The 13,949-nt window shown below is 42.3% G+C and overlaps 1 protein-coding gene across 6 annotated transcripts in view; it reads right to left on the reverse strand.

Moving 5' to 3' along the window:
- The window catches only part of SYT16 (synaptotagmin 16), a 130,268-nt gene that overhangs the window by 63,028 nt on the left and 53,291 nt on the right, over positions 1-13,949 (reverse strand). The window contains exons 1-2 of one of the 6 annotated variants that reach the window (XM_064659423.1): positions 3,662-3,703; positions 2,793-3,410 (exon numbers count right to left, since the gene is read on the reverse strand). The exons of 2 other annotated variants lie outside the window; for them this stretch is intronic. In XM_064659423.1, coding sequence (XP_064515493.1) covers positions 2,793-3,339 — 547 coding nt within the window. In that variant the 5' untranslated portion in view covers positions 3,340-3,410; positions 3,662-3,703. Of the gene's footprint in view, positions 1-143; positions 270-2,792; positions 3,411-3,661; positions 3,704-13,949 lie in introns of those variants that run through there. 3 more of the 6 variants (XM_064659426.1, XM_064659424.1, XM_064659422.1) reach the window with 3 other exon arrangements.

A 13,949-nucleotide genomic window follows, 5' to 3' on the forward strand; every position in this document is an offset into this window, starting at 1 on the left:
GGGGGGAACCACCAAATGAAAGGGAAAATGTTCAAAGCTCATTCTGATGCTACTAAATGGCTTTGCTGAATGTCAGCAAGTCCACACACTTGCTTACATTGTCACTCAGGGTTAGGTAACAAAGCTAACAGAAATAAGGATACCTCAAATATCTTCTCTTGATCATTTTAATCCATGACTGAAATTTTAAGTTGCCAGGGTATTACAGTCTCTCTGCATGTCTAGGTTACCATCAGAAGAGTTCACACTCTTGATGTTAGAGAATGAATCTAAAGGGAAAAGAGGAAATAAAGAGTTGAAAAATAAAATATAAAGAGCATGTGTGTTTTGGAAGTGAAAGTTCACTTAGAAGAGCAAAACGAGTTCTCTCACATCAAAGAGTTTGTGGAAGACATTTTCAAATCACAGTTCAGCACTTTCTCTCCCATTATACAACTTAGTTCTGAAAAAAAAAAGCATCAGTTCCCAACCCTCTAACCCTCAAACAACCAACTTTATGACTATGAAGTATTAAAACCATTGGATGGCGCTTTGTGCAGCGCATGGCAGAGATTAAAAGACTAAAGCCTATTTCAGAGCATTTTGAATGATGTTCCTTCTGGTGTAAAAAGCTATGCAATGCTCCCTAATGGAGCTATGCAATGCTCCGTGTGGAAGCAGAGAGCTCTAGGAAGCAGCAAGGTAGGTGCTGGGGAGCTCTGAAAGGCCAGCCTTCCAGTCCACAATGGCTCCAGGGAGCTTACTGAGAGGGAAAGCCAATAAGTATTTAGAGGGACTCCAACAGCAACTCGATCAGCACCTGCTCTCAGTTGGGAGAGAGGTCCAGGGCGGCCCTCCCTTTAGCTGCAGTGATGGGTTACTCTGGCATCTGTCTGTCACTCTAAATCTCTCTCACCAGGAAACTTCATCTGGTCCATCACACCCTTTCTCAGATGTCCCTGCAGACAAGCCTGCAGGTGATAAGCAGCTCTGACAGTGACAGCAGCCCATTCCTGGCTCCCACTTCCCTAAGAGCTCACCTCCTTTCCTCCCATCCACTATCAGCAAGGGTGTAGTCCAGAGACAGGACAAAGATATGGAGGCTACCACTGGAATGATGCATTTGGCACCTGGCTGAGCCCCAGGATTTGCTGTGAATTGCTCTAACAGCCCCTCTTGAGGGTGTACAGACTCTGCAGGAGGAAGGTATGCCCAGGATAGCACTTGTCAAGATTATCCCTGGCCCCAGCATTGCCTGAAAGGACACTATTTGCCCTGCTCCATGACTTCTGTGCACACCCTAGGCACATAATCCAAGCACACACAGTAAATCCAGCCCTGCAGCAGCATTGACTCGATCCCTATGAACAAACCCTGGGGTAGGATATCAGACAGGAGATGTATAAGGATACCAGAAGGTAGGGGCTGGACTCCAAGAGATACAGCTCTGAGGTACTTAACCTGAGAACTGGCAATGGTTCATTTGGAATATTAAACAAGCAGTCCCAATTCGGGAGACAGAACAACAAGACCAAAAGCTCTTTTTAATTATTTACTCCATGGTCATAACATTGTGAGAAATAGTAATAAAGAAAAGAGCTAATTTTAACATTCATTAAAGAACACCGTCAAGGTTTATACCCTCTCAGTCTGATATTCCTATTAAATTCAAAAACAAACAGGCTGATCTTCCACAGTCTGCATAGAAAAGGCTAAATATGTAAGACTTTCCTAGAAGCCAAGAGTGATGAAAAGCTCCTGGTCATAATAAAACACACATTTTCAAGAGTATCTACTGCCTGCTTAAAAAAAAAAAAAAAAAAAAAAAAAAAAAAAGATAATTTAGATATTTGAAGCCAAATTCTGAAAATTCTCAGTGAGTAGAGTTCTTCATCAGCTCCATATTGCAGACCCAGTCCCCCCACTCCCCTTTCCTCCCTTATCCCCATTCCTGGGATGTTTGTAAAGAGCAACTTTATCCCAGCAAGACCCAAGGATGGTGCCAGCAGGACTGCAGCTTTCCTGTGTGTAGTCAGGACATAAATCTCCATCAGACCTCTGTGACTCAGGAAACTTTCAGCATCAGTAATGGTGATATAGAGGGAGTACAAGTCACAAGGCTGAACTCAGCCCTGAATGCCATCGTCTGAAAAGCTGTTCCTGTCACTTAATGATCAGAAGTCATAGTTAGGCCTATTTTAAACTGAAAATATGAAACTCAGTTCTCCTTTCCATAATCTCCTGCCTGCTGTCCTCTTCAGTCTTATTTGAAAAGCCTGTGGGGGTGGTGGGAGGGGAGGAAAGCGATTTGGGAGCCTTTCATCCATAAAATCATGAGATATGTCTGGTTTTTTAGTACAGCATTTCACAGCACATGGCACAGTAACATCTTGAGATTGCTGGCACAAAGAAACAAGGTTTGAGATTATATATATCTTTAATAGCAATGACGCAAAGGCAGATGGTTCTCAAAGCAAAGGCTTAAGGCTAAACATTCCCTTTGAAGGGTCCTTCTACAAGAAGCTAAACGGGGGGGAGCAAAACACTCCTTGCTGCAGAAACAGGGCCTGATTGCCTTCTAATACTCAGCCTTTCACCCTGGAGATTTCCACTTACTTCAATGAAATTAGTCTCACGAATGAGAGAAGAACTGGAAAGGTTAGATTTTTCTTTGGGATTTGGGGAGTTTTATTTTAGCTGTGGGGAAACAAAGACAACACAGAACATAATGAGCAGATTAGCAACTAAATCAAATCAATACCAGGAAAAGAATGGTCTGGGTAATACTGTCAGGGTGCATGCTGGCTGCTTACCTGCAAAACTTGCCTTGTCATTATTACTTTTTAAGGAGCCACCCAAGCTGAGGTTGTGCTCATGACCTCCCATCCTCATAGAGGGCTCACCTTCTTCCTCAGCAATGGGAGGAAGCCGATCAAGTGGCTGGAGATCTTCACTGGTCCAGTAGGATCCATTGGCTGTCAAAGACCTGGTGTTTTCAACACAGTGCTCTGGCAAGGTGCTGGTATTTTTGACCCGTTTTTGCCTCTGTGGACCCAAGTCAGAGCCATGAGGGAGGTTTTGCGAAGCAAGATCAATGTAACCATCTTCTCTAGGATATAAATATTCCTCATCCCAGAGGTCCAGGTCTTGTTCATCCTCTGATTCCTCAGAATAATCCTCATAAACTCCTCCATTATTCTCCAAGTCCTGCTTCCTCTCTTCTTCTGACTTACGACCCACTCCACTCAAATTCAGCAGTGAAGCAGATATAGAGTCTCCTGCTTGTTGGAGAGCTTCATATATTTGAGACATCCAAGAAGACAGTGGCTGAAGGAAATTCTGAGCAGCCTCAGAAGCCATGTTTAATACTATGCCAGTATCTGGTGATCAGTTGTTCAGCTTTGCCAGCATGTCACTTATAATTCAGGGAGCTACAGAATAAGCACCATAAGAGATTACTGTAAATTGCTTGTCCATCAACACCTGTCGACACACTATCTACGTAAGATGTCTAGAACTGAGAGGGAAAAATGGAAAAAGCACTTCTACCCATTGAGAATACCACTAGAAATCCAGAAATGATGGACAAATTACATATATTCCTGCAGAGATCTGGAAGGCTTTTGTTCAGTTTCTAAACCTTATAAAGAAATAAAAACACAGAACATTGGAACACAAGTACCTTTTCGAAGTGCACACATTCTGGTTACAGCTGTCAACAGACCTGGTAAAAAAAAAAAAGTACAAAACAACCTGCAATCAAAAATCTCAAATAGTATCCTGGTCCCAACTACTACCACATCCTTAGTATTAGCCTGTCCAGGTGAGAAAATCGAAGGGAGGACAATTTGGGGAGAATTGTTTTGAGTGAATAAAGCAAGAGGCCCAAAGGATACAGTACCAGCCCATGGCAGACAACTATCTCAAATGCATTGCTGAAGAAAGGCTCTGAAAAAGCTCTCTCTGCCCACAGAGAAACACAACACAGAGTTGTTTCACCCTTCATAGAAGTGAAAAAAGAAACAAAACAGAGGAGGTGGAATATTATAGGTATGAAATGACTGGGAACAGAAGCAAGTTAACAAAAGCACTGGTGTCATGTCAATATGATGTTTTCTCAAAATTCATCTAAACTCTAAATAAAAACATAACTTGCAGAAAGTTAACATGCCTTTTTGCCCGATATACATCTTCCCACATTATCACAAGACAGATATTCTTTTAGGAACTCTGAGAAGAAGGAGAAACCTACAAATAGGATGATGGCTTTAGGAAGAAAGAATTAAATAGTTGCAGATTTTAGACTAAGAGACAACCAAAAAGAAGCAAAAAGAAGTTTCAAAAAGTAATACCAGTGTCTTGCTGAATCGATAGGTCTAAAAGCAATCAAATCATAAAAGGGTAAATACAATGTAAGCTGCAAGAAAACAAGCTCAGCAGCAATGTGTGTTACCTGTGAAATGGTCTCCAGAGAAATGTAGTGGGAATTCCAGTGTTTTGGATTTTGAAATGGAGCAAGGACTAAGGAAAACCCACCTTGCTTGGTAAGCAGCTCTTTTACAGATGAGATCAGTGACTTAATAGGACTTTACTTTTTAAAACACCTGTGCCAAATAATTTTGTTCAGTGAAGTTGCCTTATGCTGCAGACACTTCTAACAGGTTTATTAGCAGCTTCAGCGTGTGCTAAGAATTACAGTCCTTGCAAGGGCAGTGAATGAATGTAGGTTACTAAAGCCATTTTGAAAGCTGATGGCTGTTACAAACTCTGTGCTCAGGGCACAGACTGTTCCAGGATCCGTCTGTCAGCTGCCGGCCTCTGGCTCAGCCGCTGGGACCCGGGTACAGCTCCTGCCATGCATTAAATCTTTGGCAAGGAACAGACAGTGTCATAGTCCAGCCTCCCAGGTGAGCTGTTCCCTTCACTGACTCTCCTCTTTCCAACCCTGCCCTTGGCAAAGCCACTCTGCTTTGTGCAACTTATTTTCTCATAGACCTAAAGAGATTACATGCTCCCAACAACACATTTTCAGCACACTGCAGATTTGCTGCTGGTAAATCACAGCACCAGAGAAGCCACTGAGAGGAGACTTCTTGTAACTACTTGTAACAGTGGGGGTCTCCCAGACATGGAAGGAGATAAACTCAGATGGGTAAGTACTGGATACTAGATAAATCTTTAACCTGCCATTTATTTACAGGCAACAGCAAATGAATCTCTGACTTCCTAATGAAATCGGCCTTCATCTCAGGAGCAAGACTCATGACAATAGTAGCCCTCAGAGGGATGCAGGTATCCAGGAGTGATAGCTAACCAACACAGATAAAACATATGGGTGCTAAAATGAAGTGCTGATCTGTTCTAAAAATCAACAGAACATAGCCTTGTGATATTTGCATAGGGAATAATTAGCTCCTCTTGTTATTAGATTTATGAGCTAACACCTAATTGGTCCAACAGAGCCATCCCACTGCTCCTGGATGATGTGGCTGACTGCACCATGCTCAGGCAAACATCGTGGTCCTGCACAAGAGACTCTGACACAGACAGGTTGGTAATCACAACCATAAAGATGGAGGAAGTTTTCAAGGCAAGACTTTACTTTAGCGAGGGAATTAATGCAGTGATTAGCAGCCACCTGCAGGGCTTGGATGTGGTCACGCAGTCATCCAAAGTGGCAGATAAAACCTGAACATGAATTTTCATGCACCAAGTAATTGCCTGGATCACCTTGCTATAAGTAGGTTGGGGGAAAACACAATGCAAACACATTCAAATATTCACATTCACAATTCTACCTGAGACCTGGATATTTGTCTGGATTAAAGCCAGACAACCCCTACAAGTGCTTTGATTTCAGTTTATAGACAATGGCCAGACACTGAACTACATTTCACCCAAAAATTCCTAACCATTTTGCAGTAACACCTGCAACTCACCCACGCAACTTGCAACTCAGTACCTATACAATCCCTACAGCCAAAAGCAATGCCTTTTCCAGGGTGCCTGACTCCATTTAGCTTTTGCTTGGCTTTTCCTCCTCTCTTCTCCCTCTTATTGAAGACTCCACAGTCAGTGATACGTGGAACAACTGGAGTTCAACTGAATTATAAATCATTTATTTTTGTTCTTGCAGCAGATGGATAAAATGTGTAACAAGCTGCAGACAAGTTTAGGCAGGCAATGATTTTAAAAACTCAACAGAGGATCAAAGGGGGTTGAGCTGTGTCACAGGCTCGCTGTTTCCCAGGAGCTCTCTCCCTTAATTAGGAGACACTGCTCTAACAGGGTGTTTATGATATATTTCACAACATGGCCTTTTCAACATAACAGATTTTTGCTTTTGAATTCTCTAACAGTTTTGACTTGCATTAGAAGGGAAAAAAAAGTAAAATAACTGAGAAAAACATAAACTGTGTGGGAAATAAAAATCCATTTCTTTTCAAAAGTATTCATCCAAAAAAAAGGAGAGAGAAAAAAAGTTTAGCAAACTCACTTCAAGTTCCATCTTCTAAAACTAATCATCAGAATTTTCACACCAAATCACATGCCTAACTCAAAGTTGTTATGCTTTTTTTCCCCTCCTGGAAAATCAGATAGCTAAAAGGATCAATGTTAAGCTTCTCACAGAAAGCATCATAACCTTTACTATAATCTATATTCCCTTGTCTTGATAGGATCGTTATTCCTGAGTAGCATTCCCATTGAGAGGTGCAATTACTGTATGGCTAAAAAAAGAAGACTATGAGCAGAATTTCAAACACTACCACAATGCAGAAGTTTGTAATATTACCAAAGAGTCTTTCAGTCTTCTTGATATGTAGGTTCCTAAAAAAGTGCCATCAGATGTGCATTTCTTACAATTTCCCTTATTCAAGCTGTTGCAGAGCATGGGCACAGACTTCCTTTGCTTCAGTCACTTTTTGTGTGGCCCCTGCTAAAGTTTTCTACCAAGCTCCTCCCTTGCAGGGAGTCTTACGGAGCACGGGTTGAACATAGTGTCCCAAAATATAATAACTGAACAATTTTTAAGTGAGTTCTATTATTTCTGAAATACCAGATGAGGAAGAAATGCACAGACTCATCTCTCTGCCTGGGAATGCACCAACCCCCTATAGAGACACAGAAAGATGAAACCAGCTTCCAATGATCAGGAGACATCTTTGTCACACCACTGTTTTAGAACAATGTACTTCTTTTACCACTACCAAGAAAACTGTACCAAGAAGCTTTTTTTAGCAGTTTGGGCAAGTTGCTGAATCCACTTGTTCACAACTGGAACTCTGACCACCGTGCTGAGTCTCTGCTTTCAACAGCCACACTACATGTGCCTACGTTCCCAGAGGAAAGTTTTCTGCCTTCCCCACCTCTCAGGACTTTTAATAAGGACATTGATAATGATTTACACCTTTATTTCCCGATCTCATACAAAGAGCATCATGCCCACCTGGCCTGTCACAGATCAGATCCATGGACAGAAGCTTTGTTTGTGTGGGCATCGAGGAACAGCAGTGTGACAGACCCACCATGAAGCCCTGTTCCAAGCTTAGGGGGGAAAATCTAAACCAAGGTGTGAATCTAAGCTGATACCCAGAACATCAAGGGTCTGTGCAAAAGGTAAGGCCGTTTTGCTGTTCATGAAAGGAGGAAGTAAGAAAGGCTCGGAGGGCTAAGATTATTTAATAATTCTTTTTGAGCTACTGAAAACTATTAATGAGCCTGATCCTCCTTTAAGACTAGAACCCAATTAGAACACATTTAAAATAGCAGAGGGGAGATTAGAAATGTACTCAGATGAAGGCAGGCAATAGCAACACTGGGCCAAGAAATCCTCTGTCCTAGTTCTGGGAACAATCTGGACTCTTTGCTCCTCTTGTAGTTGCCAGAATTATATCTAACAAGATGCTAGCAAAGTCCTTCCACCCTCACAGTGAAGGATAACCAAACATTGCTGTGATGAAAATGTATTTCCAGTGAAAATTGTCACAATGCCAACCCCAGCCTGTGCACTTGGAGCTGTTCAGTTGATTGGAGCCTCTTGCAGAAGTGTTATGAGGCAAGTTCACAGACAGTGCCCAAGGTTCACATCAACTGTGAGCGCCACTACTGACCAAGCTTCCCTAAGGTAAAAACAAAACTGAAATACAGAACATCTTGATATCTTTTTGGCCTTTGTGCTATAAAAATGCTATTTATGTAGCTGAATTTAACACCAAAAAAAAAAAAAAAAAAAAAAAGATAAGACAGAGGCACTTTCCAAGTGATTATGTTCTCTGTAATAATAGTTTTCAGCTGGTGAATCAGAAACTCCAGGGCATTCAAGGAAAATCCAATATTTTATGCCAATAAATTAGAAACATCTCATTGGAAACATTCACGGGTTACAAATTAACATGGCAATAAACCCACTGCTGCAGTGCATTTGTCCTGCAAGCCCCAAAAGTGTGAAGTGGAAACAAAGATGAGATCAGACAGAGAGCAACGTACCCGGCTGCACGGGGTTCAGCCTATGCAGAGGAAGCCTGCAGACCTATTTCTCATTCCCAAATCATCTCATGTCTTTGCAGGCAGTTCTCTAGTGATGCTGTGCCAAATTAGCTGTACAAATTGATACCCAAATGACAGAAGTGGTTTTGATCAGGATATTTAGCTCCATGGTGTCTCCTCCTTTCTTCCCATTCCTTTGTTCATGTTCTTCTTTTGTCAATAATAATGGCAACAATTACTGGTCCTCACAGTTTCAGTGGGACAGGGAGAAGAGGAAAGGGATAGAAGAAAAAAGGAATTATGCAAATGTGACATTAAACATTCAAAATTGTGGAGCCTTTTTCAAAAAATCCAGGTCTCTTCACCATACAGAGTATATAATGATAAATTCAAGAAAAAAAATGTTCCTGGAAGACCAATATCCAAATATTGTGCTCAGGAATTCCACCAGCAGTGGGGCTGAGGAGCTGATGGTGCTTTCCTGTGCTGACCACTTCACACCTTTGGTTTTGCCCAGTCTGTAAGACCTCCTGAACTCAGAGGTGTGTCGATTTCATGTAGGTCCAGTGTGCCCAAAACAGAGGATCTGTGAATGTACAGATAGATATTGTTGCCACCAAAATATTAATACAAAACCTGATCAAATTTTCAGGAGAGAGAAAATAGAAACACATTTCTTGACCATAATATTTGGCCTGGATATATAAGAGAGCCAGATTCTGACTTGGCACTGGTGTTAACTCCAGAGTCACTCCACTGAACATCCTTCAAATCAAAATAAAGCCCTTTGCATTTAAAGAGCCATTTGTCACCATAGGCACAAAAAACTAACAGCTCTGTGCCAAGTAGTAGTACAAAAAGCAGCAATGAATAACATTATTTATACTTCTCCAACTGAGGGTTGCAAAAAGGGCATAAAGAAACCCACAAACCATTGGTGTATTAGAAAAGTGGTGTTAGTAGAGGCAACTGTGCTCTTTCAGGGTAAAGGAGTGAGAAACATCTGTAATTACTGGATTAGGGGAATGAAAGAGGAAACCTGCAGTCAGAAATTACAGCACATTCTGTAATTGAGCTGCTGTCATTCACTGGCTTGCATGCAGACAGAAGAGCCAAAAGGAAATCACAAGTTCAAAAGGCTGGAGAAACACCAATTTACACCACCACTCGAACCCACCCACCTGTGCTGTCAAGCTGTTCTGTAGAGCAGACCCCGTGGACCGAGTCTCCTCCCCGCCTGAAATCACACTAGCCAGTCTGCAGCAAGTGAACAAGCCAGGGTCAATCAGAGCAATTACTTGCATGGAAATTAGCAGTGGGAGAGCATGTCTAGCTGTTTAACACAATGAAGATATTTTAGAAACATTTTGAGGCGTCCCTCAGTTACTGTTACTCCTTCCCCCACGCACACACTCCTTACAGAGCCTGCGGGAATTGCTCTGTAGGGACCACCACTGAGCAGTGCAGAGCTGTCTGGGAACCAAAAATGCAGTGGATGATTCCTGGTTATCCACCTCTGTGTGCACACATGTGTCTGTAGTTTCCATCTCCTTTCACTTCTACTAAGTCAACCACCAGTCCAGCTGGACATGCTGGGAGGCTGAGGGGTCACAGGCAAAACCAGACCTAGGTTGAAAGGATTTAAAGGAATTTGGAGCCATAGATCTGATTAGGCAGTTGTCCCTACCAGCTTAGGAACTGTTCTCTCAGCTATCTCTTATCCTTCATTTACTTCAGGCTCTCTAACTTCTAGGGCAGGCATCAGTGGCAACAGTCACACTCTCCCATGTCCAGCCACTCTTCCTGTGCGCCTCTGTAGAAGCAACTGAGAGAAAAAGCACTCTGGAAGAGTGGCTTCATTTGGGCACTGAGAAACTTTCCTTTCACAAGCTTCTCTCCACTCCTGCCATTGGCTGGTCAAGGAACCGAACACCCTGGCTACATATCTCAATCAGGTGATGTGAATAACGCCAGGCTCATTTTCAACATGCACTTGCCAAGGATAGTGGAGCTAGTGGGTACCCAGCATCAGAGTTACAAAGACCAACCATGACTGTATTTCTTTGGAGAAGTACATTCCTGGGTTTTCCACAGCTTACCATTGCTTTGGAGGAAGCCAGCACACTGTGCATGCCAGATTGGTGCTGTCACACTCACCCACATTATTTGCTCCTAAACATGAAGCTTTGCTTCTGCTGTCCCAAACACTGCATGTGACTGGTCGCCAGGGCAGTACTGACAATGAAGGTCAGCACCCAGGCAGCACTGCTAACATTCCTGCCCTTGGTGAGTGTTACAGGTGTTGATGCTTTCCTTGCAGCCTCAGCTATGGGAGATGAGTGGTTTATATAAGAACTGCAGCTCTGTTTATTTATTTAAAGTGTGCTGCTAGCCCCAGAGGCTGGAGCAGTGGCTGCGCAGAACAGCTTGAAAACGTGAACTGAAAGCACTCTCGAGGTTGCCAAAACAGAAGGAAAAATGGAAAAAAATGTTCCTTTGAACCTCACGATGTTTATGCTGTTTTCACATATCAGGAGTACATCCTTAACATCACAAGTGTTCAAGGCAAGGCACAACTGGAATATTTTTGCATAAAGCACAGTCAGGAAACTACAATTTCTTTCCCAGCCTCAGGTCACATCATTATAAAAAGATGACTGTATAGAACAAAGAGGGCCCTTTAGTTTTTCGAGTCTTGGCACTGAAGCATATGGTTAGATACAGCTCTTTGCACAAGGGTTTGCACAGTATTGTCACGTGTTTCTGTGAAAATTATTGCACCTGTGAACTTTTGAAGCAAAGGGCTCCCCAACATTATAAACACTGTATGTAAGAACATAATCACCATTTCTTGCTCCTGAAATTCACACTACAGAAAGGGATACCAAAGCATCACAGCACCAAAAGGTCTCACACGAGACCTCACTGACCTCTACCAAGCCTTTGCTCAAGGGAAGGTCTTCCTTCCTTGTGTGGAGACACGATTCAAGGGGAAATTTCACATAAGCACACTCTCCCACTGACAGAAAGATCACCAATGCTGTGGGGAACCACTCCAGCTGACTCTAAAGGTGTGGTATTTAATTTTTCTCTCACTTAGGAGTTCTGCACATGACCTACCTCAAGGCTCTACATCACTCCAGGCAGGCCAGGACTGCTTCATGCCATCATCACTTCCCCCTGCACATGCTTGGGCATAGCAAATCAAGCTTGGTATGCTCTGTGCTACTCTCCTGTTGGTTATGTTGTTACCAGCTTCTCTACCAAGATTTGCAGCCTGCTCTGAGCTCTACTTTGCAGTGCCAAGTACATCCTAAATTCTGGCTGTGTCCGGATGAGCTCCAGCCCTCCCAGTGAATGGACTCCTGCAGCTGAGTGAGAAGCTATCAGGGCAGCACATTCCTGCTCAAGAGATGGACTCATCACTAATGTCAATGAACCAGTCAAGAACAGGATCCACAAAAGCCTCAAGTACCAAAAATCTGCTATCCATTGTGTCCCAGCAATTAAGAGTCTTTGTCCTGAAGTCTCTTGAAAGTTTTTCAATGAAATCTTCATTTTCATAACAATCTTTTCCTTATCTCATTCCTTTCATAAGGACACAAATTGTGCAATTAGAATTAAATCAGGAACAAATCAGCCAGATGTATCCTAGAGCCATGACGATGGAAACACCTATTTCATTCTGTTACTTGCCTTGTTCTGAGGTCAGGCTCTATACAGAAAAGCAAAAACAACAACAAAAAAGGCTTTGACATTTAACAGCACATTTTCTGAATGTCAGCCTGTGCACCTGCAAAGTGCAGAGTAGACAGGTTTGCTTATGCTTCTCTACCAACTCTCCACCAATAGATAACTCAAAACTTAACTGGATCCAGGGACAAGAGAAGCAGCTCATGCACAGAACACATACACAACTTCTCAGGCCACAGCCTTCAGTTACCTCTGCTGTTGCAAGCTGGGATTTATACTACAGCAGATGTTACAGTCATGCCAGAGGGATCAAAATTCAAAATGCCTTCTTTCCTATTTAAACAGTTGTGAAGCTGATAGTCATAGCAGACAGATACGTTCTAACCACTCTTAATTCCGGATGTGGAGAATCAAAAAGCTTTCCCCACTTTGAGAGCTTAGAACTGGGAAGAGCAACCATTAGTGGGATTAGTGGTAAAGAACAGCAGAGTCCTTGGAATTGGGATCTCCTCGTAACATACACAGCTCACCAGAAGAAGTTGAGAAGAGGAAAAGCGAATAAGTTACCAATAAGTTACATGTTACAAACCCTCCCGTCCTGCTCCTTTCTACCCAGCAAAGTCAGATTGCGAATGTGAAGCAAACTATTGCTTGTCAACACTGCTCTTGGGAGAGCTCCCTCACCAGGCAACTGCTGTGCTAGAAACAGCCTTCCCTGGCTTTGCAGCCCGAGCTCAGCCTCCAGGTTTCTACATTCGCCATATGACACTCACTGTGTTAGCCCAGGGTTTAATATATTCTCTCATGCTGCTGTCCTTTAAAAGCATTGGCATTTCCTACACACATATTCCATATTGGCTTTGCAAGTATCAAAACGCTACGGTGAAATTTAAACTAAATATAGAGATGATATTTTTAAATAACTCTTTGCTCCAACCCGCCGAGCTGATTTTATTTGAACAGAAAAAGCAGGCTCCAACTTTAAGCTCCAATTGTAATTAATGATTACAACACATTCCTCTGCCGTATCAGATTTAGCACCTCATTAATGTATGTGGTATTTTGCTAGCATGGCACAGCTGTAGTTAAAGTTGAATTAGTGTTTCCATTATAAACCCATGTTTTCAAAGGTTTATTACTCAGACACATGAGATTTAGTCTGAAATGAAAATTGCTATTGAGAGTGTCAGCTGGAAAGCAATTTCTTGTCCTTTAAAATCTGGTAGCAACAAAATATTAAAAAAAAAAAAAGCAAGCCACCCTGTTTATTAATAATTCACATTTTAAAAAGTATTGCAAATACATGTTTACATGATAGTCTGTGACAGCTCCATAGAATGTCAACACCCACACGCTCCTAGGAGATGTGTCATCTTACAAACTGAAATAAAAGCCACATTTTTACACCACTTGATGGGAGGCGAAGAGAAGGGGAAAAAGACTTAAAAATAATATTGACAAAGGAAACTTATAAAAAAAAAGTATAGACTTTGTTTAGAAACATTGAAGTTAGGATTTTCAGTGGAGTGGGGGTAGGTGGGAATCATTTCAAGTGCCATTGGTATTTGTACCTTTTTGGGTAATAAATTTACAAGACTTAGTCCCACTGAGTTCCTATCACATGTGGCATCCAGGCCTTTGACATCTCCATAAAGCCTGGAGCCTTAAGGTATGACCAGATCATGCTCTTTGCAACAGCCACGCTGAGGCACAGGGCAAAACGTACAACAAAACAACCTTCCAGGGGCTCCACGCTTTGGGATTGTGTCCTTCTCCAACAGCTTTAAGAC

Source organism: Pseudopipra pipra, chromosome 6 (genome assembly GCF_036250125.1).
Source record: "Pseudopipra pipra isolate bDixPip1 chromosome 6, bDixPip1.hap1, whole genome shotgun sequence".
Classification (NCBI taxonomy): domain Eukaryota; kingdom Metazoa; phylum Chordata; class Aves; order Passeriformes; family Pipridae; genus Pseudopipra; species Pseudopipra pipra.